This window comes from Babylonia areolata, chromosome 12, assembly GCF_041734735.1.
Source record: "Babylonia areolata isolate BAREFJ2019XMU chromosome 12, ASM4173473v1, whole genome shotgun sequence".
Classification (NCBI taxonomy): Eukaryota; Metazoa; Mollusca; class Gastropoda; order Neogastropoda; family Buccinidae; genus Babylonia; species Babylonia areolata.
In genome coordinates, this window is record NC_134887.1 from 22,967,904 (window position 1) to 22,993,873 (window position 25,970).

Sequence of the window (25,970 nt, forward strand, 5' to 3'; positions counted from 1 at the left end):
TTTGCAGGGATACATACTTTATTTCTTAGGGGATGGCTGACCTATATTGTGTTTCTCTCTTTTTCTCTCATTGATGCACTGTCATGATTGAGTTTGTCAACTGGGTTTTTAAAATATTTGAATGAAGTCTTCTTAGTATTAAAGAGTTCTTTGCCTCCTCTTCCTCATTTCTTTCTTGACATTATGCACTGCGTGCACACATGCATAAGTTTATATATTTCCACACCATTTCCACAGACATGGTTTAGTATTTTCTGTCTGTTCATCTGTCTCTCTTTGTTTCTGAATAGATCTTCCTGTCTCACTCCTTTCTGTCTACCACACATAGACACATGATTTGATACTGTCTACCTCTTTTTCTCTCCCTTCTTTCTGTATCCCTCCTACCATCCATTCCTTTCATCTTTACTTTCTTCTCTCCCTACATAGTACATATACATTTATCCGCACAAATGCTTGTGCATGCTTACACATACACAATACAGTGATACACACACACACACACTCACACACACACACACACACACACACACACACACACACACACATTCTTTTACACACCCATGGGCATGTGCGCGCGTGCACACACACAGACACATGCACACACACACACACGCTCTCTCTCTCTCTCTCTCTCACACACACACACACACACACACACACATTGTTACTTCTGTTGCTGAAGTAAATCAGTGAATAGTTTACTCCTTTGAATAGTTGAGTGAATGGCAGACAAAGTCACAAACACAAAAAAAGATAGACTTACCGGTTATACTGGCCATTCTTCTTTCATGACTCCTGATGATATTAGCAATAATTATACATTTTAGTGTCTGTATTTCAGAAATTCTGGGCATTTGTGTTGTTGCGTGCACTGGTGGGTATTGGAGAAGCCAGTTACTCCACTATTGCCCCCACCATCATTGCTGACCTGTTTTCCAAGGGATGGCGCACTCGCATGCTGATGATTTTTTATTTTGCCATTCCAGTCGGCAGGTATGGTGTTTGCCTCAGTTGCTTTATGACTTATGTTATGAGCAAGTTTGTTCCTCTGTTTTCCTGCTTTTGCTGTTGCTGTTCATTATTGATTTAAATTCTTGATGAGATACTTAAAGCAATGTAAAATGCAAAGGGACAAGTCGGTGAAGAAGTGAGTACATCATATCAAGCTTTATAAACCCTGAATACATAATCTTCTTCAGCATTAGCAGGCTTCATTTTCCAGTTCCTCATTTATGCTAGTGGGCTACATCTATTACATAAGCCAGTGGCCATTTATAAAAAAAAATATATATATACATTGTTTGGACAGTCATACTGTGTATCAGAGGGAGAGGGAGGGAATGGATGCCAGATATTTTTGTGTTTCATAACTCCCTGAACACCAGCCTGGATTGTGTGATCTTGAATGTGCATAGTTTGATCTTCTGAATCAGGGTTTGGGCACCAATACAGTAATTGATTGGCACATGTATTTGCTTGGGAGATTCATCACATAGGGGAAAAATCTGCATTTCTTTCACTAGCCAACTCTGTGATTCTTCTTCTTTTCATGACATAACCATCCTCTCCCAACATCAGTTCGCTGATGAATCTGTCATGGTTGATGCATGCTGGGATCTTTAAGTTCACGAGTATATAGTATATATGCTCTTCTTAAGATTCTAGGCCATCAATCAGCCACTGAAACTGTCAAAACCAGGAATTTGAATGGAAGTCCAAAGAGATGGGGTAGGTACTAAGGTGGGCCTTATTGCGAATAGTGTGTAAATTTTGCAAATGGCTCGTGTACTGTCTTTGAAGCATTCTCACCACACACATTTCACAATTTAACGTCTGCTTTGACCTCATTCTGATACCCTTATGAATATTCATTTCCAAGAACCAGTCAAACATCAGCTCTTTCTGGCTATTTCCCACTCTTTCTTCTCTTTGCGCACCACTGTAGACCAAGTTCACAATCGTGCTCTCAAAGTCCTAAAATCAAGGGAAACAAGTAGTAGAACTTGAACTTTGACACAGTTTAAGATAGTTGATTTGGTTGGGTATGTTGAATGATTTGTGCATTACCAGTGTGAGTTTAAGATAGTTGATTTGGTTGGGTTTGTTGAATGAATTGTGCATTACCAGTGCGGGGAGAATTTAAGAAAGCATGTTGGTTACAGATTAGAATGTCAGTTTTGACAAGAATCTCCAAAAATGTTGTTTGCAATAAGGCAAGCAAGGTAGGTTAGCCATGGCTCATTTTAGGAAAAGTGTTTGAAAAGTAGATAAAATGTGTCCCATTTTACCTAGTCACAGATAAATTATATTTTCTCTGTTGGGTTTGGTGTATTACAGAGAGTTGTGATCTTTTTTTCTTCTCTTTTTTTGACACCCAACATGTTCACATATGAAACATTTTATAAAATCTCTTGGCATTGATGAAACAAACTTAGAAATTGTTGTTATTATTTATTGCTGTTGCTTTTTTTGTTTTTCTTATTCTTGTCATTGTATCATTGACAGTTTCTATTGCTTTTCAGTGGCTTGGGATACATTGTTGGAGCTAATGTAGCTTCACTGCTCCACCAATGGCAGTATGCCCTGAGAGTATGTATCAATTATTTCCCATAACTTTGTGCCCATATTGTTATCTCTCATTAACTGATCACACTTCGTCTTTTATCTTTCAGTGATTTTGCTTTTTTTCTTATTCATCTTATCTATTTATTTGTTGTGAATATATGTTAACAAACCATGATAATGTATGTCAACCTGCAAAGTTCTTTAAGTTCAAACCTACAGTGGCCACACAATTGGGCCATTTTGCAAAGAGGAGATGCCAAGGTCGGAAGACAGTGAGGAAGAATTATAACATACAAACATAAATGACAACCATTCTCAATACACCAGCACATTTGGAGTCCAAACGTTACATATTATACTTCATATACACAATTATTCAAAATAAAACAATGTACAATGATAATTAAATCTGCTGTCTGTGCAACCACAGAATGAGAGATGATGAATGATATGGTGATGTATAATCTGTGTAACCACAGAATGTTATCCTCTGAGTCACTATCCCCTTAGCACTGGCTGGCTATTATCCTTTTAATCACTGGGGGTGACAAAACCAAACTCAAGTTACTACAACATCACATAACTTTTGGTGGACATCTTCCACCCACTCACAGCACAACCAGCATCCCTCCTGGGGTCTCTTCCTCTGCCAGCCTTAGGCTCCAACCATCACTGGCACATTCACCGTGCCAACATCTCCAAACAGAAGGGAGAGGAGAACAAAAGAACTCCAGCACCGCAAACAGAAACCTGCACGGCACACTTGGATGGACATTAGCGCCTGACAAAAGCCTCGGCTGCCCTTGCATGTCCACGTGTACCCCCTCAGACAGCGTGCCATGAGCCAGATTGGCGGGTAACATTTCCAGTAGATAAATAAATTCATCAATTTATTTTTTCCAATAAATGAATTCAGTTTATTTTTTCGAAAAAATTTGATAAATGAATAAGATATATTCAGATTTGGATCCATAGTCTGAAAGATAAGCTTGTGAAAATGGCATTGTCTGAGTACTGCACATGGACACACAAGAGCTCTGCTCCGCTGAGGAAAAGTGGCAAATACGATATGAAAACGAGTGTGACTTTTGTGCAAAATAAGACTTCATATTTATCCAGCATTCACTTCTTTTCTTTTCTTAGTATGTGTTCACATCTTTAATTAGACAAAATATTTACTTTACATTAAAAGAAGGGTACGAACTTTGTAACTATATCATAGTATAATCAGCAGATTCACATAGCACAAAATTCATGTGATTTGTGTGAGCACTACATTAGTGCCATTTATGTAGCTAAATGGATAGCTCAGGCATGTCATTCCTCCTCATAACGGAATGAAAAACAAAATAAATCCCTTGCAGTATCACATACCTCAACAGGTGTCAATGAACAGTCCAGACCAAAAAGGCATGTCATACAATGGGGTTGAATGCCTCTGAACTCAGCACATTGCTGATTCCTCTCGCACGTCTTGTGAGACTGACTTGTCGACTGCGTCTCTTCTCACTCAACATGAGATTTTAAACCTGCTGCCACGTAGTAACTCTGACCAATCGCGGCTCGCTGCACAATTACACAAGTCAGCTGAGCTGATTTCATGCGCCTTTAACCCTCTGTTAACCCATGTATTGCAGAACATGCAGGAACGTGTGTCAAAATGATGTCATTGAATGCTGCAGGTGACACCAGGTCTGGGGATCATCTGTGTGGTGCTGATCCTTATCTTCTGCCAGGAGCCCCCACGAGGGATGTCAGAGGGTGGCACCCATCTCCACAACACTGATTTCATCTCCGATCTCAAGTACCTTTTTAGCAAGTAAGTTTCTTTCGTGAACAGATTCTGGTTGTTGTTTTTTTCTGTTGCCAGTTTATTCATATCATGATGTTTTCATGTTCATACATTCCCTTCTGCTAATTCTTATTTTTAGTTACATGCATCAAAGTTCATTTGACATGTATGAAAAAATATGTCTTGAATTGTAATAACTGTTTATTTTTTCTGATTTCTTATATTTGTAAGTCACAATGGACAGAAAAGAAAGGTAAGAGCAAAGTGTAATCATGGCAAAATAGTGACCTTTGACCAACAGTGTCACTTGTCACATATGTCAGTATCTGTCAGGTCTGGCAGGATATGCCATTCAGACACAGCATTGAGTAACATGGAGTCATATTCTCAAATCAGAATGGATTTCTGTAGCATAATCTTCATCATAATCAACCTTTTTTCTTAACTGCCCCATTATGTGCACCATTTCAGTGGCTTTACTCCCACATCACTCCCCATACATAGCCACACCCAGATTTATCTGCTGCAGTTTCAGCACCGGCATTCCACAGAAAATTTTCAGTGCTGGGTTGTCAGGGGGCCACACACCAGAGGAGACCCTGCACTGCTTCCAGATTACTTAAGTGGTGTTCAGTAGTGCCTGTTCTGATTCAGCATACACAGGACATCCCATGCTAAGCCGTATACTGATGACAGTAATCACTTAGTTACGATGCAGGTACTCCCAACTGATTTTTCAAATTTCATATACACATAAACTGTTTACATCACTGTATAGACCTTTTTATCATGAATCCATTGGTGTAAATTTTATCAATATATATTAAACTGTTACGGAGATACGAATTTTTAAACATTTCATTTTGGGGTGAAAATTTGTGCCAAATGAAAATGAAATGAAATAAGGATTTTGAAGGCTCAGTCCACTTGATTGATATTATGAAGATTACCAAATTTGATTTTACACTGTTCCCTATAGCATAAGTAATAAGCCTGATTTCTTTTTTTCAGATTCAGAAATGACCATATAATGGCTGGCTCATATGGTCGAAATCAGAAAAGTCTTCAATTTCTAACTTTCGCACATGTCACATTTGTAAACGTCATTTCAAATAATTTGACGGCATTTTTAAAACTTGATATCTCAGCTTCCATTTAAGCTACAGAAGTGGTTTTAGTGTCATTGGAACCAGAAAAGGGGGATCTATAGAATGTTGAACAATTTTTAACTTTTTTAAAAAAAAGTTACGCTTCAACCCTAAACAATCATAACAGCAAAGAAGGGTTTCTTCTTCTTTTTCCTCATTCGCCTCCCGTTAGATGAGCAGCCCGGTGTCTTCGATGAAGGCTGCCGTCCGTCGCAGCTCCTCCAGGGTGCCGTACAGCTTGTACTTCCTCCTGGATGCTGCATGCGTCCTACAGTCTTGAAGGATGTGGTCGGTTGTCATTGGTCCCTCACCACAAGGGCACTCTCAACTTTGTCCAATGCTAAACTTTGTGTGCATGTGGTGGAGCAGGCAGTTGTGTCCAGTCCTCAGTCGGAAGATCTTGACCTGTTCCCGTCATTCTAGAAATGGTATCTGTCTTCTGGGTTATATTTGGGGTGCTGGAGGTCGCCACTTTATTCCTTGCTGTGCCTTGATGATTGTCTTGATTTCGTCGTATGACACCAGTTTGTTGGCCTGCTCCCTCTGTGCACCGTCTTTTGCCAGAATGTCCGCTTTTTTGTTGCCTCTGATGCCACAGTGTGCGGGTACCCATTGTATCACCACTTTCTCCACTCTGGCACTCAGGGCAACAAGGGCTGAAGTGAGATGGTTCTGTTCTTTGCAGCGGGAGTTCTTGAGGGCTTGGAGCATGGAGAGAGTGTCTGAGAACACCACCACCTGCCCTAGTGTTCTTGTGGAGTTCTGCGAGACTGTTCTGGCTGCCTCACAAAGGGCTTCTCGCTCAGCTTGGAAGTTGGTGGAGTATTTTCCTGTTGGGATTGCAATTTCTTCATCTCCGTCTTTGTATCAGAGGAAGATTCCAGCTCCACCATCCCTCATTGCTTCTGTGGCGGAGCCATCTGTAAAGACATGGGTCCAGTCTTCCTGGGGGTACTGGTTGCAGATGTACTCCATGGCCAGGGCCTTCCTGGAGAAGGGTTTGAAAGCTTTTGCAAAATGCTGTAGATTAAGTAAACCTTTTTTTGCGTAAACTGTTAACAATATTAAATGTTAATCCTGACATGAAGGTTCTGACTACAGGCATGAGATTTTTCCGACTATAGTTGGATTTCCAGGGGGGCCGGGGGGGGGGGGGGTTCCGACCAACGAAGGTTACACGAACGTTGTCCGACCGATCGACAAGACAGACCCACAGCGTTTGCTAAAATGCCCCATGTTTGGATAAGCGAACCAACTGAGAATAAGTGTTCTGTCATGATTCAGCTTATCCATATTTGGTTGCAATTTCACACCATTAGCTTGCGGGCTTCACGACTTGCAAAGACAGACCCTCATTTCATTGATCGTCTTTGATCATCAACAAAAAGAGAAAACTCACAAAGGATAATAAGATTTTAATTACACATACTTAACCGTGACCCACTAGTGCAGATTCTGGCAGGGGTCTGACATTCCTGTCCTGTGCAAACGACTATCCGCCTATGCGGAGAAAACGAAAGTAGCTACGGCCGATAACCTCCCGGAAGTAGGTAACCTCCCCTTTGCCCCCCTGACTAGTGCCCTCTTTTTCCGGCAGCCATCATGACTCCTGTCCCTGTGCTCTTCATACGGCTAAGTTTTTTCATATTTTCTGTCTGTCTGTCAATTCTCTGGCGTTCTTGTTTTTTGTCAAATTATGTCTACAACCAGGTCACATAATCATATAGCTCGATAGGGTGATCGTGCTAAAATTAAGGCGCGATCACAATCAATTCACTGACACTCTGGGCTCTCTACTCCTGGCCCCCTCAACAACGCCAACCCGCCGCCTCCTCCACTTCCTCCGCTCCCTCCGGTCGACTCCATACCTCCACCACCTCCTCTGGTGACTTCTAGAGGTTTTCTCTGCGCTGCCAGTCGGCAGTGCACAAGTCGACCTCCTCTGTCTCTTTACCCATACCCACACTTGCACCAATGGAATGTGCCAATATCCCTTTGGGGGAAAAAACAAAAACAAAAAAAAAACCCATTATGCTTGCTTTGGATCCGCACGCTAGACTGGGCCCTATGTGAGATGCATCCATGGTGGAGGCTGTGACATCGGATCACGCAACCCCCCCACGCGGCATGCCTCAACCGTCTCGGATCCAATGGCGACCGAGGCGCGTAGGAATGCCCTACCCATATGCAGGGAGGAAGGTGGACCACTAGGGGACACGCTCACCCATACGCGTGCACCCTCCCCCTTGTCCGGAACGCCTGATCCAAGGGAGGCAACCCCTGCTTCGGCACCCTTGCCGGTGACCGCCGCAGTTATTTCCCTTGCACCGGCACTGCTCCTCACCTACAGTGCGGGTGCATGCACAGTCCCTCCAAGCTATGCTGTGATGACCCCATCTGCCACACCGCCGGTTGCTGCTGTTTCCCATCCACTGATGGTGTCTCAGCAAGCTGCTCAACCAAACAACAGGCAACTCATTGCTAACTTGCTGCAGCAATTATGCTCCACTTTGCTTCCCAGTGCCACACCTTGCGCCTGCACTGCCCCTCGCCCACAGAGCAGATACGTGCACGGCCCATTGAACTTCGGCAGTGCTGGTTTCTTCTGCCCCATCGCCTAACTCTGCTGTTACCCAGACTAATATCGGCACTTCCACGTTGGAGTGCCTCTTGGTAACTTGATCCTGCCACACGGCAGTGCTCGGGCTGATCTTATCTATCCCTTTATCCGTCAACACACAACACTGAACGTCGGTCCTCTCGCAGGAGTTATTGCAAGGTTGGACCGCTGTTCAGCTACAGGGGGATGCACATCCCATGGCAAGCTGACGGACTTGCCACCCCCTCGTCTACGACGCCCATAACACTGGATTACGGCGCCGTTATACCACATGCCCCGACTGTCTCGTGTCCGATGGCGACCTATTCAGGTAGGGACGCCCAGGGCACTAAGGGACATTATAATTATTCCCCTTGCAGCCGTATTCGCCTGTGTCGGTTACGGTAGCATTGAACCACGGACTCTCACACGCAGCATGACACTTCTCCCTCTACAGCGAGGAAACGTCACACCAGGGGATATGTGTGCTAAAGACACCATTCTTTTCGCCGATTATTGGTGCCAAGGGAGGCAACTCCGCATTTGTAACCTAATTTGTAATATATGATATCTTGCTACATTCATACACATTTCTGTTTACACTTATAGATGTATACTTATCCCTTGGTATACACATGTGTGTGTGCTTACGGGATAGGTTCATACGATTTTCACTTTAACATGTACACTTATATCTCTATCTCTATTCATTGACATCTGTTCATTGAGATTCCCTACATAGCAATATAGGCACACTTGCATTTGCGTCATTCTGTACACAATGCCCAGAACTCTCTGCGTCTGTATACTGGCACATTATTCATTTGTGTATGTACATCTCTTACATATAGGTGCATACACAGATTCCTTTCCATTACTGATTATGCACAGTTACCCATTTACTTGCATATATCTGTGCACGCTACACGTATGCTTATACAGCTGCTTATTTCTTGTGACTCAATCTCTTGTTATTGGCATATTCCTGACATCATCACTTGAGTTGATGGAAGTTTATAATCCCTTTCCACATATATGTATTCATTTTCATAAATTCATCCCTACCTTGCTTTCGGAGGACAACTGCACTCACAGACAAAACTGCCTCATGTTTCCTTCCCTCCCTTTGATTCAAAGGGCTCTCAGTAAAGTGTGGATTCAACCCACCGACCCGATTTTCTTTGCGCTACATTTATCAGCACAGCTGTGGTCCACAGACCTCCACCACAATACAGCTGCGGACCTCTGTCTTCTTTGCCCGCACCAGTATCCTTAGGTGAGACAGCACACTCTACTTTCGTAGAATTCTACTTGAGGGACATCTATCGCTTTAGGGATGATGGCTCATCGACTTCTACCAGAGAGACGTTGCACGCCTGCGGGATGATGGCTCAAGAGGCATCGCTTCTGTGGTAGTTGCACAACAGGCCATCACAGCACACAGACAGTAGAACAGGCGAGCCCTCCACCTTGTCGCGCTATTCTGCACTAGTTGGGTCACGGTTAAGTATGTGTAATTAAAAGGAAATTTTCTATCTAAAATTACGTTTAAATAACATACTTACTGTGACCCAAATTTAAGACCCTCCCGTCCTCCCCGCTTCCTGTTCTCCCTGCTCGCTGCGCTGGTGATGGCATATTGCCGTCAAAAGAGGGCGCTAGCCAGGGGGACAAAGGGGAGGTTACCTACTTCCGGGAGGTTATCGGCCGTAGTTTCGTTTTCTCCGCATAGGCGGATAGTAGTTTGCACAGGCAGGAATGTCAGACCCCTGCCGGAGTCTGCACTAGTTGGGTCACAGTAAGTATGTTATTTAAACGTTATTTTAGATAGAAAATTTCCTTTTAAGTAACATATTTACTGTGACCCACATTTAAGACCCTCCCGTTCCTCCCCGCTTTCTGTTCTCCCTGCACACTGCACTGGTTGTGGAAAAGGTGGAGGTTATCTACTTCCGGGAGGTTATCGGCCGTAGCTACTTTTGTTTTCTCTGCATAGGCGGATAGTAGCTTGCACAGGACAGGAATGTCAGACCCCTGCCGGGGTCTGCACTAGTGAGTCACGGTAAGTATGTTACTTAAACATAATTTTAGGTAGAAAATTTCCTTTTTTCAGCAGAGATCGATAAAGGAGTGAAAAATAGTGGATCTGGGCCTAGCAAGATGAGACCGTGAAAACAGAAGTGAAGAACAAAAAAACAACTTTACGGGTAGACGCCATTCACAAAATTGACGCCTCGGGCAAGTCCAAGTGCGACTGGTGTCAGATCGTATGGGTGCAACTCTTTCATCTTATCACGGAAATCTGTTTTCGGGTTTACATAAAAAAACGAAGTGTCTGTTTTCTGGGGGGAGGGAGGGGGGGGGAAGCTAAAAGCCGTTGGGCCGTTCTATATCGTTTACCGATGATTTGTCAAAAATGAAAACAGAATGCTCTTTTGAAAGCGTCGTTTGTTGACCCCTTGAGAGGCAATCCAGTGACTTGTCAAAGCACCAAAATCGAAGGTAAAAAGTTTCCTAACGGTCAGTTGAAGATGCCAAAATGCCAATAACAAAAGGCAATCCCTTCATGGCACGCATTGATATCACTGTAAAAAGCACTCGCCATGCCGTGCACACACATGCAGGCGATCACACACACACACGCACAGACATGCGGCAAGCGTGCGCACACACACACAAATGTGTGCGCATGCACATGTACACGTCAACGCTGGTGCGCATGATTTCCATCCCTGTCAAGCCCCTATGGCCCTGCTTGACCCTCTGTGAAACAGAAACTTTGTAGCAACTGATGTCAGTGTTTTTTCTGATAAAGGGAGGCTGCGGTACAGACAGTTCATGGCAGTAAGAGTCAGTTTATTTAGATCTGAGATCTATGACTATACGCCAGATTACCAAAGTTACACACACACGCACAGACACAGAGCTGAATTGAATGCACGCATGCACACACACACACACACTCTTTGTAAAAAAATTTTTTTTAAATCACATGAATGCACTCACGTATACACATACTCTGATTTTTATTTTCTCTCTCTCCTTCACACTTTCACATGTGCACACATGAGCGCTCACACAATCACAAAGAGCTTAATAATATGCACATGTGTGCGCACAAGCACACATACACACACACACTCTCTCTCTCTCTCCCTCCCTCCCTCTTTCTCGAACACACACACACACACACACAGAGAAAATTGTATTTAAAGTAATGCACATACATGCACACATACAAACTTGCACGTTTTCCTCCCCCCTCCCCCCCCCCCTCTCTCTCTCTCTGTCGGTCTGTCCCTCTCTCCCTCTTTCTGTCTTTCTCTGTCTCTGTCTTTCTCTGTCTCTGTCTCTCTCTCTTTCACACATATACACACAGTGTTGTATTGAAAACACTCACACACACACACACACACACACACACACACACACACACACACACACACACACACACACACACACACATGGAGAGAGAGATCTATTGAATTTGAAAGCAATGCATTCACATGCACAAATACAACTTGCATTCTTACCTCCCACCTTCTCCCCTCTCTTTCTCTCTGTCTCTCTCCCTCTCTCTCTGTTTCTCACTTGTTTACACACAGTTGAATTAAAACCACACAAACACACATGCGTGTGCGCACTCACACTCGCTTGCTCTCTCTTTCTCCCTCACACACAGTTTAGTTGAGCACGCACGCACGCATGCACGCACGCACGCACGCTTGGAACACTGACCACTAGCTCTAACTGAGAATCCTTGACTGCTGAAAATAATATAACCAGTCACATACGCACTCACTCATTCCTCCAGTCATTCCACTTCCCCCTTTCTTTCATCAACCAACACACATGCCTGTTTGTGGAATGGAGACTACAGCTGAATAGACCAGATATCAGTTTTAATGGTATAGTGCAAACTTGTGTGCTAAGTACATTTTCTTTGAAAACACCACACACACACACACACACACACACACACACACACACACACACACACACACACACACAAAGAGAGGCCCTGCAAACCTCTTAAAAATAACTAATTTTCGGCCATGGGGCTTTGCCTCCCTGGACCCCGGCCATTTTCAGAGGAAACTCCTGGACAACGCCCCCGCCTCAGACACACACACACACACACACACACACACACACACACACACACACACACACACACACACACACAACTCACTCACTCACTCACTCACTCACTCACACAAAGCGTTTAACAGACACAGAGTTGTATTTAAAGCATGTACATACATGGACACATACAAACTTTTACTCTTTCCTGCCATGTCCCCCCTGACCCCCATTCTCAGTCTCTTTGTCTATCTGTCTGTCTGTCTCTCTTTCTCACATACACACATAGAGTTGCGCGCACACACACACACACACACACACACACACACACATGAGACAAGATTTTGAAAATCATGTCCCCAAGGCTGACTTTTACAGGTTTGAAAGCAGAAACACTTCAGTTTAGGAAGAATTGGACTGACTTTTGTCTTCTATGGGTTGGAAAACCTCAGAGGCATTGGTGGCCCTCAGGTGCAGATTTTATGGTTTGAAATTGAGAAAAACCTTCAGCTTTAGGGGGCTTTGCCCCCAGACCCCCACCAGGGGCGTTGCCCCATGGACCCCCACTGCGGCCCCCAGGCTCCCACCTTTCAGACTCAGTCACAATTTCCAAATCTCATGCCTGGATTAACCCTTTGAGCCCTGACCACCGCTTTACCGGTGGTGGGGAGGGGTGGCATAATGCCTGGCCACCGGTTGAGCAGTGCGTAAACACTTGTGTCGTGTTTTGCTATTGGTTGACTTATATTGAAGAGCCAATCAGAAAAACCGTAATATTCTGACGTCAGCGAACGTAGTACCAACAGTGCCACGCCTTTTCACTGTGTTTTGTGCATGTGCTTTGGATAAAAAAAGATCGATTTCTACCATGAAGCGTGCAGAGTCTCAACCTGACACGCCTCCTTTGATCAACTGATTCTGCATGCTCAGATTCATTTTCAACATCACTATCTGTAGCAAAATCAACCGATTTGAATTTCACCTCACTATCAGAGTAATCATTGTCATACTCTACTTCCGATAAATCATCAAGCATATCAATTACTTGCTGCATTGTGTACAGTTGTTATCTCGCACGTTTTATCCCTCATTTCTGCCCTGATGGGCCAGGTTGAGACTGCACGCTTCAAGTGTTTACGCACCGCTCAACCGGTGGCTGGGCATTATGTCATTTTTCTCTGCCACTGGTAAAGCGGTGGTCAGGGCTCAAAGGGTTTAATTCCAGTTATTTGCAAATTTTGGCTCAGCAGCTCAGGCAGAAGGGTTAAAATTGCTCAGGAACTCAGGGCTCAAAGGGTTAAGAACTAGACTAACTTTTTAGTTTTCAGTGTCTTCTTCCTTTGCACATTGCAATATCACGTCAACTTGCAAAAACAAAAAAAATGTTGTTGCCTCAAATTCCTGTTTGGAGGTGTTGAGCTTGCTGTGCAGGAGGGTTTTTATTGGTCTCAAAGTGGCTGTGAGTCCCTTGAGAAGGAAGAGGGCTGGTCTGCAAGACACGAGCAGGTGTCTGGTCCTTCACTACAGGGACAGGTTGGTGAAGGGCATCAGCTTCATTTTCTTGAGGACAGTCTCACTTTCTTGAGGGCAGATATTTTCTGAGTGTAGGATAATGGAAATGGGAAAGCTACAACAGTACAGTCGAAGATTTGATTTCATTCTAAGGCTGTTGCAGATCAAAGGCATTGAGTAAAAATTCATGTCAGTTTGTGCTCCGTTTTATTGCATCATTGGCGTTTAATTGCATCATACTGCTCTTGAATATCATCAGCTGCAGGCACCACCCAGTATCTGTGAACTGGCACAAATTCAAATCCCACTGGAAGGCAAAAAAAGCTTCAGTGTCTGCAACATTGTCCACGGCTGGGAACTTGAAATAGTCTTTTCTGGCACCAGATTGTACAGATACTGTACACATACTAAATTGGTATCCAACACATCAGTGACCTGGCCAATATATATGTCTCATAAAAAAAGACAGCAGTTTACTGTCCTTGGGCAGTAAAGCTGAAGGTTTGATCTTCACTGCTCTGCTCCTGGTCTTCATTTCTATCAGCAGTGTTTTGTTGTCTCATAAATTTGGGTTGTGAGTCTTGTGGCTCATCTCGTAGACTGTAGAGAAGCTCACACTTCTGCAGATCTTGAGCCTTCTTCATCAATCTGTCTGCTGCACTGCTCAGTCAACTGGAGTTACAGATCACATCAGGGAAAAGGGTATGAAACCAAGTTGCCAGCTGGAAAAAGAAATTTGCACTGATATTAGCATGCATGCATCTGATAAAGAAATCTGCATTAATATTAGCATACGTGAGTGTGTATGTGTGCTTGAGAGAGAGAGAGAGAGAGAGAGAGAGCATATTTTCTGTTTTTTCCAATGAAAAAATGTTAACCAGTAAGGAATTTAAAATCATATCAACATGTAATGAAATACAATTCAACCTCACCTCTTAGCAAAAAAGCTGATGTACATGGGACTCGCTTTTCCGACAATTTTATGGGTTTTAGACTATCTTACTAAAAGGCCTCAGTTTGTAAAATTAAATGATTTTATGTCTACTGTCTCTTTCACAAACACAGGTGCACCACAAGGCACAGTCCTCTCGCCTTTTCTTTTTACCTTGTATACAGCTGAATGCAGAAGTCTGACCAATTCGTGTCCCCTCGTTAAGTTTGCAGATGACTCTGCACTGACAGGACTTATTACTGATGATGATGACACTGACTACCGAAGAGAAATTGACAGGTTTGTGAACTGGTGTGAAGAAAATTTCCTTGAGCTGAATGTTGGCAAAACCAAAGAGCTTGTAATCGACTTCAGAAAAAAGAAATCAAGTTTAAGTAAAATCATCACAAAAAATGAAGTGGTTGAACAAGTAGACTCATACAAATATCTTGGTGTGATAATCGACAATAAGCTGTCTTGGAATGAAAACTCAACTGCACTCATTAAAAAGAGCAACAGTCGCATGTACTGTCTTAGAAAAATGAAATCTTTTAATGTATGCAAGCAGATGCTCCAAATGTTTTACACATCTCTTGTCTGTAGTGTTTTAACATATGGAACCGTGTGCTGGGGGGGAAACCTGACCAAACATGACAAAGACAGGTTGGAAAAAGTCATTAGGAAAGCGGGTGGGGTGGTGGGTATAAGACAAGACACCTTTAGCAACATGCACAATAGAAAACTGACTGACAGACTAATAACAATTTTGACTGACGAAAGACACCCACTACATGATGACATTAATAGCAGAACGTCAGACATAAGTGGTAGGTTTAGAGCTCCACGCGTAAGAACATCTCGATACATTAATTCATTTATTCCTACAGCCATTCGCGCACACAATCAAAACATCCAATACACTAAGTGAACCCTCCCACCCACCAAGCCCCCTCGCCACAGCAACACGTGAACTTCACCAGCAGACGAGTGTATGGGAACAGACATTATGCATGCATGTGGGACTGAGCGGGTGAGCACGGGCAAGCAAGCATTTCTCTGTGTGTGTGATCGGAAGTGATTTTTAAATATTTTCTTATTTTACTTCGATTTCATGTATCTTAATGTTAATGTTCTAATTTTATTGGCGTGACATATGTGCATGCATACGTTGTTTGTGTGTGTGTGAGTGTGTGTGTGAATGAGTGTGTGTGTGTGTGTGTGTGTGTGCATTTTACTTATATATACGATTTATTCCCTTGATATTTTTATTTATGTATTGTTGTACAATACCTTATGGTCTTAACATGTGTGTGCGTGTGTGTTGTTGTTGTCTTCAGTTTAACGTCTTTCCACTTGAAGTGATATTAGACAGCGTGTGTGTGTGTGTGCGCGTGCGTGCGCGCATGTCATTTTTAGTAATCTATACCCTTTTTTTGTTGGATGTTTTCATTTGTTAATATTGTTGTGCAATACCCTATTGTCTTAACGTGTGTGTGGGGGGGGGGGGGGGGGGGGGGGGTAGTATATCGTCAGCTATTGGGAATTCTTATTTGACTAGTTTTAATCTCTTCTTATGTTGCGCATGATTTTATGCTAGTGTTTACAATGAGCCTGTGATTGCACAACTTAATTTCCATGTGGATTAATAAAGTTTTTGATTGATTGATTGAAATGGTCCACCTTATTGCTAAATATACTGAATTATTATTACTCTGGATATTAATTCAACCAGATACTCTGGCAAATATAAGCTGGAGCTAAAAACTGGCAAAAAAAAAAAAAAAAGCTGAAAAAAAAACAAACCCAGTAAACTCAAAACTGAATATATTTTCTTTGTAAATTGTGTGGAAAGCAGTGTTTCTTTCAATAAAAGGTTGCTGCACATTCTTATGACAACTGCCATGAATGTAGGACAATACACACCCATACTCCAAAAATATCTCGATATGATGCTTTCTAAGAGTCTCTTTGGGGTTTTTTTTGGTGGAGGAGGAAGCGGCAGGGTTTTTCTCCTTACTCTTTCCTGCAGCTATTACCAGAACAAAAAAGAAATACTTCTTTTGAAGTCTTGAGAGAGAGGGAGAGAGTGTGTGTGTAACCATTATTTTATACTGTTATTAATTTGAACATTCTATGTAACCATTATTTTATACTGTTATTAATTTGAACATTCTATCATTTACGAAAATACAATTAAAATTGAGAGCCAAAGGAATTACCGGGTAGGCAACTTTAATGGAAATTTTTTTTATCAGTTTTTTTTTTCTTTCTTTTTCTTTTTTGACTCACTTGTGTCAACAAATTTTCTTTTTTAAGTGAAGTGTGTGTGTGTGTGTGCGTGTGTTGTGAGCAAGTGTGTGTGTGTGTGTGTGTGTGAGCACACGCATGGTTGTGACCCATGTTTTACACTGCTATTCATTTAGATTTTTTAAACACAAAATTAAGAACCAGCTTGGCTACTTTAATGGGTTTATTTATCCATTCAATTATTTCTTTATTTGTTATTCTATATATTGATCTATCTATTTATTTACTGATGAATAACAACAATTGAACATGCTGAGTGTGAGAGCTAAGCAATTAAGTGCCAACTGAAAGAACGAAAGTAGAAAATTCCAAGGTCACCTGACTATAAAAATGCTGAAATTTAGTCTGAAATATTAAATCTACGTGTATGAAACTTCACATACTTTTCTTTTGGTCATTTCTGTAGTGGCTACTAGACATCAAAACAATCTGTCAATGCTCATTAAAATTCAGTAGATTTTTTTTCCACCCTACCCTAAAGCTGCCCATAGTACCACTTCTGTTTTGTTTATTGTTTAACCCTCAAAGTGCTGGATATAATAAAACATACATACAGAAATCATGCTTAAAACAAAGGGATTGTTTGCCTCCACTACCTGTGCTCTGATTTGGGGCATTTGTATGTTTATCAGTAAGAATAAATAGGTAAACCTATACATTTTTGGAAAGTAGAGTGAATGAAGAATCGAATAAAAGTAAGACAAGAAAGGCAAGGCCTTCAAGACTCATTTGTGATACACTTTTTAAAAAATCCAAGCTTTTTATGTATTGAGTATAATGCATTTACTGTTATATTTATATTTTTTGTATTCTCTAAACTTGGCACTTTGATCTGATATTCGACCCAACAAAAGATCTGTCATTATTATCATTTTTTGTTCAAACAGGAACTTCCTTTGCTAAGCGTGGAAGTTTTATTTATTGCAAACGTTTTGGTGGAGACATTAAAAAAAGGGAAATTACTCTGCTGGGGAACTTAGTTTGCTTTAAACTGATCTTTCTCATCTTAAACATTACATTTTGAAATTATACTCAATACATAAAAAGCTTGGATTTTTTTTTTTTTAAAGTGCATCACAAGTGAGTCTTGAAGGCCTTGCCTCTCTTGTTTCAAAATGTAATGTTTAAGATGAGAAAGATCAGTTTAAAGCAAATTAACTCCACTAGCATTACAGAGTAATTTCCCTTTTTTACTATCTGCATCAAAACGTTTGCAAAATAAATAAAACTTCCATGCTTAGGAAAAGAAGTTCCTGTTTGAACAAAAAATGATAATAATGACTGCTCTAGCTGTTGGGTCAGAATATCAGATCAAAGTGCCAAGTTTAGAGAATACAAAAAATATAAATATAACAGTAAATGCAGTTTGCATATAATTAGGCTTCATTCTTTATTTTTTTTGTGCCCATCCCAGAGGCGCAATATTGTTTTAAACAAGATGACTGGAAAGAACTGAATTTTTCCTATTTTTATGCCAAATTTGGTGTCAACTGACAAAGTAGTTGCAGAGAAAATGTCAATGTTAAAGTTTACCACGGACACACAGACACACACAGAGACACACACACACACACACACACAGACAACCGAACACCGGGTTAAAACATAGACTCACTTGTTTACACAAGTGAGTCAAAAAAGGCTGTACCTTGTATGTAGTTGGAGATATTCTACAGGATATATAATCAACAAATTTTGCACACTTGTTTTCCAAAAACGTCAACCACAATGTTTATAGGCATTTTCACATCTTTTACAGTCAAAATCTCAAAATTGGCATTAAACTGTACAAAAAATGTTCAGGCTGCAGAATCATGATATGAATATAACTGAAACAATGAAATTATAAGCATTATAGTATTTGTTTGAGACATGCCCACTGACGCCACGCACGTGCACATCTACAATACTTTATGCAATCACAGGCAAAAACAGAAATAAATGTTTTCTTTTAGCTCATGTTGCTTTCAAAAGCAGCAAGAATGCTTTAAATCAAAATAATTTCCAGTTTTCTAGCTTGATTTGGTCAAGAAATCGCAATAGATCCATGCCTAACCCACTTTACCACCCCTCCCCACCCCCCACCCAACCCCCAGTTTTTGTAGCTGGAGACACAAAACTGAATGAACAACAAGCAAGCCAGCATGCCCAAGTGTCAAAATAACAAAGCCATTTTCACCAGAATCCCTGTCAGCAAATGAATCATCACTGGTAACAAGGTCACTCATTTCCTGAGCTTTGTCAACTTCAGTGTCACTCATTGTTTACAAAATATGAAGATCTGGACTTGTAAACTTGGTCAAGTTTGTGCAAACACAAGCAGGGAGGCAGTAACACCAGAACGAGGCAGTTTTACGAAGGTACAATGTCGGACCTTATGTAAACAGAGCCACGATTGTGGCCCATCACACTTTACAGGGAAAGCCACGATCGTGGCTCATCGCGCTCTCCATGTTAACACATCAGTGTTGTCTTTGAACAATCTTTGAACTATTATTGGTTTTACAGCAAACAAAATATTATTAAAAATGACCATTGATAATTAAATATACTTACCAACAAGCGGAATCAATGAATAATAGTAATAATGATAGTATTTATGTAGCGCTGAATCTTGTGCAGAGACAAATCTAAGCGCTTTCACACCAGTCATTCACACGCATGCATAACTCTAAAACTGAAGAAATTAAAGACAAGGAAGAGGTAGGGGAGGGAGGCTGCCTTGTGAAGAGGTGGGTTTTAAGGTCAGACTGGAAAGAGCTGAGTGCGGAGACCTGATGAAGCGAAAGAGGAAGTTCATTCCAAATGCAAGGTCCAGAGACAGAGAAAGAATGGCGTCCAACAGTGGAGTGTTTGAATCTGGGTATGCGTAAACAGAGTGGATCTGAAGCCGAATATAGGGAACGAGAAGGAGTGTAGAGGTGAAGGCAGCAACAAAGATAGGAAGGGGCAGATTTGTGAATACATTTTTAACATAGAGTGCTGATCTTATACTTTATTCTGTGTGAGACAGGAAGCCAATAGGAGTGATGTGCTCAGATCTTTTCTTTCTGAGGACGAGTTGGGCAGCAGAGTTTTGTATGCACTCAAGGGACTGAATGGATGAAGCAGGCAAACCAGACAATAGGGCGTTACAGTAGTCCAGGTGAGAGAGAATGAGAGAAACAACAAGTCTAGATGTTGCATCGGTGGACAGATATTTCTGAATGGAACTGATGCGTCGCAATTGACAGTAGCAGGATTGACATCATGTCTGACTGATAAATTTTTGCATGGACAATGTGTTGTCAAGGACAACGCCGAGGTTCCTGAATGAGCTGGAAAGAGGGATGGGTGTACTGCCAAGTTTGATTTTGTCAGCTGTGATGGAAGAGAGTTTTTGTTTAGTTCCTATGATCATTGCTTTGGTTTTGTCTGTGTTCAATTGTAACTTATTTAGAGTCATCCAGTTTTGAATGTCCAGGAAGCATTCAGATATTTCTTGCAAGAGCAAGGACAATTTTTCAGGGGTATCACTCTTCTGAAGTTGAGTGTCATCAGCATAGGAATGATGACTAACATTGTGGTTTGATAATTTCAGTGAGAGGAGCAGTGTACAGTGTGAAGAGAACTGGGCCTAAAACAGATCATTGTGGGACTCCGTGTTTTGATTTTAACAGGTTCAGACTGGAAATTATCGATTCTTGACAGACTGGAATTGATCAGTGAGATAAAATTTGAACCAGTTTAGAACAGTGCCGTTGATGCCAAATGTAAAATGAAGATGGGAAAGAAGGATTGAACGGTCTATCATGTCAAAGGTGGCTGACAAGTTGAGAAGAGTGAGAAGGGAAATTTTTCCTGAGTTGATCACTAGCAGTTGATTGTTCAGGATGTGAAGGAGAGTGGTTTCGGTGCTGTGGTCAGCATGATATGCAGACTTAAGGGTGAAGGAGATTGTTGAAACAAAGGTGGTTGTTGAGCTGCTTCAGGATAGATTTTTCAATGAGTCTGGACAGCAAAGGAAGGTTAGAAACTGGTTGATAATTTTTTTTTAAATGTTTGTATCAAGGTTGGATTTCTTCAGAAGAGGCCGGATGATTGCAGTTTTGAAAGTGGATGGAAACGTTCCAGTAAGAAGGGATGAGTTGACAATATTGGTGATTGTGGGGAGAAGCTGTGAGACACACTGGGAAAAGACAGAGGCTGGTATAGGATCAAGTTCACAGGATTTTATTGTCATTTCTTTTAGGATTTCATTCACTTCTGTTTCAGTCAATGAATTGAAAGAATGGAGAGGAGTACCGTTGAATTGAGGATCAGGACAAGTGGGTTGGAAAGGCATCTGGTCCAAGCTCATACAAATATTTTGGACTTTGTTGAAAAAGAAAGAGGAGAAGACATTGGGGAGTTCAGATAAAGTGTAGGCAGAAGGAAGAGCAGTCTTTTTTGCAGTTCTAAGAAGATTTGACATGATAGAATAAAGAGATTTGGTGGATGTGGCATCGAGAACTTGAGAGGAAAAGAAGTTTGTCTTCGCTGATGAGATCATATGTTTGACTTTATTTATTTGTTTTTGGAAGATCTGATTGTGGACTTTCAGTTTTGTGCTCGCCATGGCCTTTCCAACTGGCGATGTTTGCGTTTTGCAAGTCGAATGTCTTGTGTGTACCATGGGACGGAAGGCCTATCAGGCAGCATGCAGGTAGTGGGGGGTGCATGTTCATCCAGCAATTCAGAGAGGACAGTGTTGTAATATGCAGAGACGTCGGTACAGGAAGAAATTTGGAAAGATGTTCAGCAGCTTGAGAAGAAAAAGTGTTGATGTTGATGGATTTTAGGTTGCGACGAGTTACAGATTTTTCGGTTCTGGTAGGTTTTGAAATATCAAGCGAGAATACAACAGCAGAATGGTCAGAAGAAAGTTTGTCAGTTACAGTCACTGACGCAGTCATGGCATCAGAGTCACGTGTGATGAGCCAGTCCAACGTATGGCCAGATCTGTGTGTTGGTTCTGTGAAGAGCTGAGATAGAGAATGATTGGACAGAGATTGACATAGGCGTTTGACGTCAGTGGAGGTTTGGTTGTCGAAATGAAAGTTGAAATCTCTGGGGATGATAAGTTTGCCAGAATGACGGTTGTAGTGATCAAGTAGTGTTATGAACTCATCATGAAATAGAGAAGATGTTAGGTTGTTTTTACGACTAGGAGGACGACGATAGAGACAACAGAAGATGATTGAGTGACTGGGGACATTGAGAGTGACTCCGAGCATTTCAAAAGTATCATGTGGAAGGGCGTGGTTATGGGAGAAGGAAAGGGAAGACTCCATGTCACTGTAGACGATGGCAATGCCACCTCCACGAGACAGTCGAGGAAGTGACTTGGTTTTGTATCCAGGGGGAGGGGGGTGGGAGGGGGTTCAGTTGTTTCAGTTTGGGTTCATGACCTTGTGATTTTAGCCAGGTTTTGGTAAGAAATACAGTATCAAAGTGATTTTCAAAAATATAATCAGAAATATAGTCAAGTCTTTTGATCAGGGCAGACAGACTGAGCATTGAACAGACAGGCATGAAAGAGATCAGAAGCAGGCTGAGAGGAATTTAATGGTGAAGCAGGTGAGTCAGACAGACAGGCAACGGAAGGAGACGTGGTGACTGAGTAGTGGAGGACAGTGGGAAGGAAGAGAAAGGTCCGGGAGTTAAGACAGGTGTGGGAGGAGTTGGAAGCAGAGCAGAGCCAATCACGGGGATACACCACAGTTTGGAAAAAAAATGACACTGATGATGAGTCTGAAGTTGTCAAAACGTCAACACTTTCACTCGCCAAACTGCATTGTGCAGCATCGTCATCAGCCATTTTGATCCAGCGCCACCAGCTCAACTCTTAACAGTTTTCGCTTCACATGAGATTAAAACTGGGGCTTATAATTTTAATGACTTTGTTGCTAAAGGATCGATTTACAACCTGACTGGACGACTGTGTTGCTAAAGGATCAATCTACAACATGACTGGACGACTTTGTTGCTAAAGGATCGATCTACAACATGACTGGACGACTTTGTTGCTAAAGGATCGATCTACAACCTGACTGGTTGCACACTTTTTACATTAAACCGAAGAGGTTTAAAATCATCTTCAAACATTGCACTTGATCTGTACACATTGTAAAAATAGTGTGACCACAGCCAAATGGGTGTCAAAATGAGGCTAATTTTGTCTTCTTTCATCTCATTGGATAATATTTTGGGAACTGACCACTTATGAAAAGTGGCAGAATAATGTGTCAAGCTGGTGTGATGCAGACGGCATGAAGGAGATGGCATGACGTTACGCGATCACGGCTCTGGTGGGGTAGTTCACAATCGAATGATCAAAGTAATGCTGTCAAGCAGATGAAAATTAACTTATTGATCAAGCAACAGAAAGTCAGACTTTATTCCACAGTTGTTTTTATTTCATTCTAGTTCGTATTATATAAGATATTGGCAAATAAAAAAACTTAATAATTCGGTCACGGTCACAGATTTTCCGGCTTTCGACGTCAGTTTGGAGTACCTATATAATGCCAAACTGAGTGAGAGTTCCCTCCACAGTGGAGATGACCACCATGTCTTTCCAATGACAGTCCCCCAGTCCCCCCATTTGTCAACACAGAAGAGCTTTGACAGGAAATTCCCCTAAGGATGGAAGTGGTTAAAGGTCCCATAGTATTTTACACTACAGTCTTTTGGGCAGTGAATTCATACCCACTGTGTCTGGGGCTCAGCATTCACACTTGGGTGGAATGAGGAAAATCAGTAAAGTGCCTTTCCCAAGGACACAACACCATGCCAAAACGGGGCCTTGAACTTCGACCATTTTGAACACTGGATCAGAAGTCCAGCACCTGATTCTGCCACAGCTCCTGCGCATGGAAGTGAAGTGTGATTGAAACAGAGATCACTTTGAGCAATACGTGAATGGCCATAGTATCTGGGATCATATTCTGTACTGTGTCAGGTCAGGTCATTAGATCTGCTACTGGTAACCTGTAATCCAGTACAACCTGTTCAGGGTCGGGTTGCCGGTGACTAAACCGGCACTCCCACCGCTTCCTTCCGAGACTGGTGAGGCGGGTGGCTAGACACCCTTATGGAATTAAAAACGAGATCCATAAAAGGGCGTTGGCTCAGGAGAGCCACCGATGGCCATCTAGCTCCACCGTGCTGTGTGCATGCCACACGCAGTTGGCCCCCGGGGTGTGTCTACCCATGCATGCGAAGTCTGGATCCGGCAGAATCTGCGGAAGAAACCTATCGGTTCAACGGAGAGGAAAGCGGTTACAGCAACGCACTGTGGAGTGCAGAGAGCAAGATGAGACACCGAAAGGATATCTTGGTCATCCACTGCATCCGTGCTCATCCTCCAGTCATCTCGACTTAGTCTTGCCACTGGAAATTGGTGGACCCGGATGAGAGAGTGAGGTCGACGTTGCGTAACTCCTCTTCACTTTAAACAAACTCATCGCGCAAGTCATCAGTCATCCAAAATGACCTTTCATCCTTCATCATTTCACCTGGGACCCATGACCAGAAAGCACAAAGACTGGTTTGATGAAAACTGTGATGAAATCAAGCAGCTTCTGGATGAGAAACGCCGTCTGCATCAAGCCTACCTGAGCAACCCAAAGTCCACATCAAAAAAGGATGCGTACGATGCCATCCGCAGGACTGTTCAGCAAAAGTTATGCCAGATGCAGGATAAGTGGCTGAGTGACAAAGCTGATGAGATCCAGGGATATGCTGACAGGCACGATATGAAGAGGTTCTATGATGCCTTAAAAGAAGTCTACGGCCTCACATCCTCAGGATCATCCCCCCTCCTCAGTGCAGATGGGAATACCTTGATCACCGAGAAGGAGAAAATTCTCGAACACTGGGCTGAGCACTTCAACAGTGTCTTAAATCGCCCTTCCTCCATAAATGATGAAGCCATAGACCGTCTCCCACAAGTCCCCCTCAACGAAGCACTGGACGATCCGCCAACACTTCTTGAGACCCAGAAAGCAATCCGTCTGCTATCCAGTGGCAAAGCACCTGGCTCAGACTCCATACCAGCAGAGGTCTACAAGGATGGAGGCACTGTGCTGACTGAGAAGCTCCATCAGCTGTACTCACTCATGTGGAAAGAAGAGACGATCCCCCAGGATTTCAAAGATGCATCTGTCATTCACTTGTACAAGCGAAAGGGGAACCGGCAAGCTTGTGATAACCATCGGGGCATTTCCTTGCTCTCCATCGCAGGCAAGATACTTGCCAGGATCCTACTAAACCGCCTCACAGCACACCTTGACCAAGGTCATTTGCCTGAGAGCCAATGTGGATTCCGGAAAGAGCGCGGAACCACCGACATGGTGTTTGCTGCAAGGCAGCTGCAAGAGAAATGTCAGGAGCAAAATGCTGATCTGTTCTCCACCTATGTCGACCTCACTAAGGCCTTTGACACCGTGAGCAGAGAGGGACTGTGGAAGATCATGGCCAAGTACAGATGCCCTCGGAAATTTATTTCCTTGGTCAGCCAATTCCATGAAGGCATGCAGGCTCGAGTCCAGGACAATGGTGAAACATCTGCTCCTTTTGCTGTCACAAATGGTGTCAAGCAAGGCTGCGTCCTGGCTCCAACGCTGTTCAGCCTCATGTTCTCTGCAATGCTTACTGATGCCTTCAGAGATGGCGATGTTGGAATCGGCCTAAAGTACCGAACAGATGGCAAGTTGTTCAACCTCAGAAGGATTCAAGCAAAAACGAAGGTCATGACAGACATCATCAGAGACTTTTTGTTTGCTGATGATTGTGCCCTCAACGCTGGATCTGAAGCTGACATGCAACTCAGCGTCGACAAGTTTGCCACTGCCAGCAGGAACTTCGGCCTTACCATCAGCACGAGGAAAACTGAAGTTCTCCATCAGCCAGCCCCAGGGAAACCCTACGTTGAGCCCAACATCACAGTCAACGGTCAGAGACTCAGTGCGGTGGAGCGGTTCACATACCTTGGCAGCACACTGTCAC

At 42.6% G+C, this 25,970-nt stretch overlaps 1 protein-coding gene across 3 annotated transcripts in view; it reads left to right on the forward strand.

The window, feature by feature from the left end:
• Positions 1-25,970, forward strand: part of LOC143288457 (protein spinster homolog 1-like) — a 75,140-nt gene that overhangs the window by 21,494 nt on the left and 27,676 nt on the right. For all 3 annotated transcript variants that reach the window (XR_013056094.1, XM_076596971.1, XM_076596969.1), the window contains exons 4-6: positions 845-996; positions 2,526-2,592; positions 4,251-4,387. Coding sequence is in view for 2 of the 3 variants with exons in the window: in XM_076596971.1 (XP_076453086.1) it covers positions 845-996; positions 2,526-2,592; positions 4,251-4,387 (356 nt within the window). In the remaining variant the exon portion in view is untranslated. The remainder of the gene's footprint in view (positions 1-844; positions 997-2,525; positions 2,593-4,250; positions 4,388-25,970) is intronic.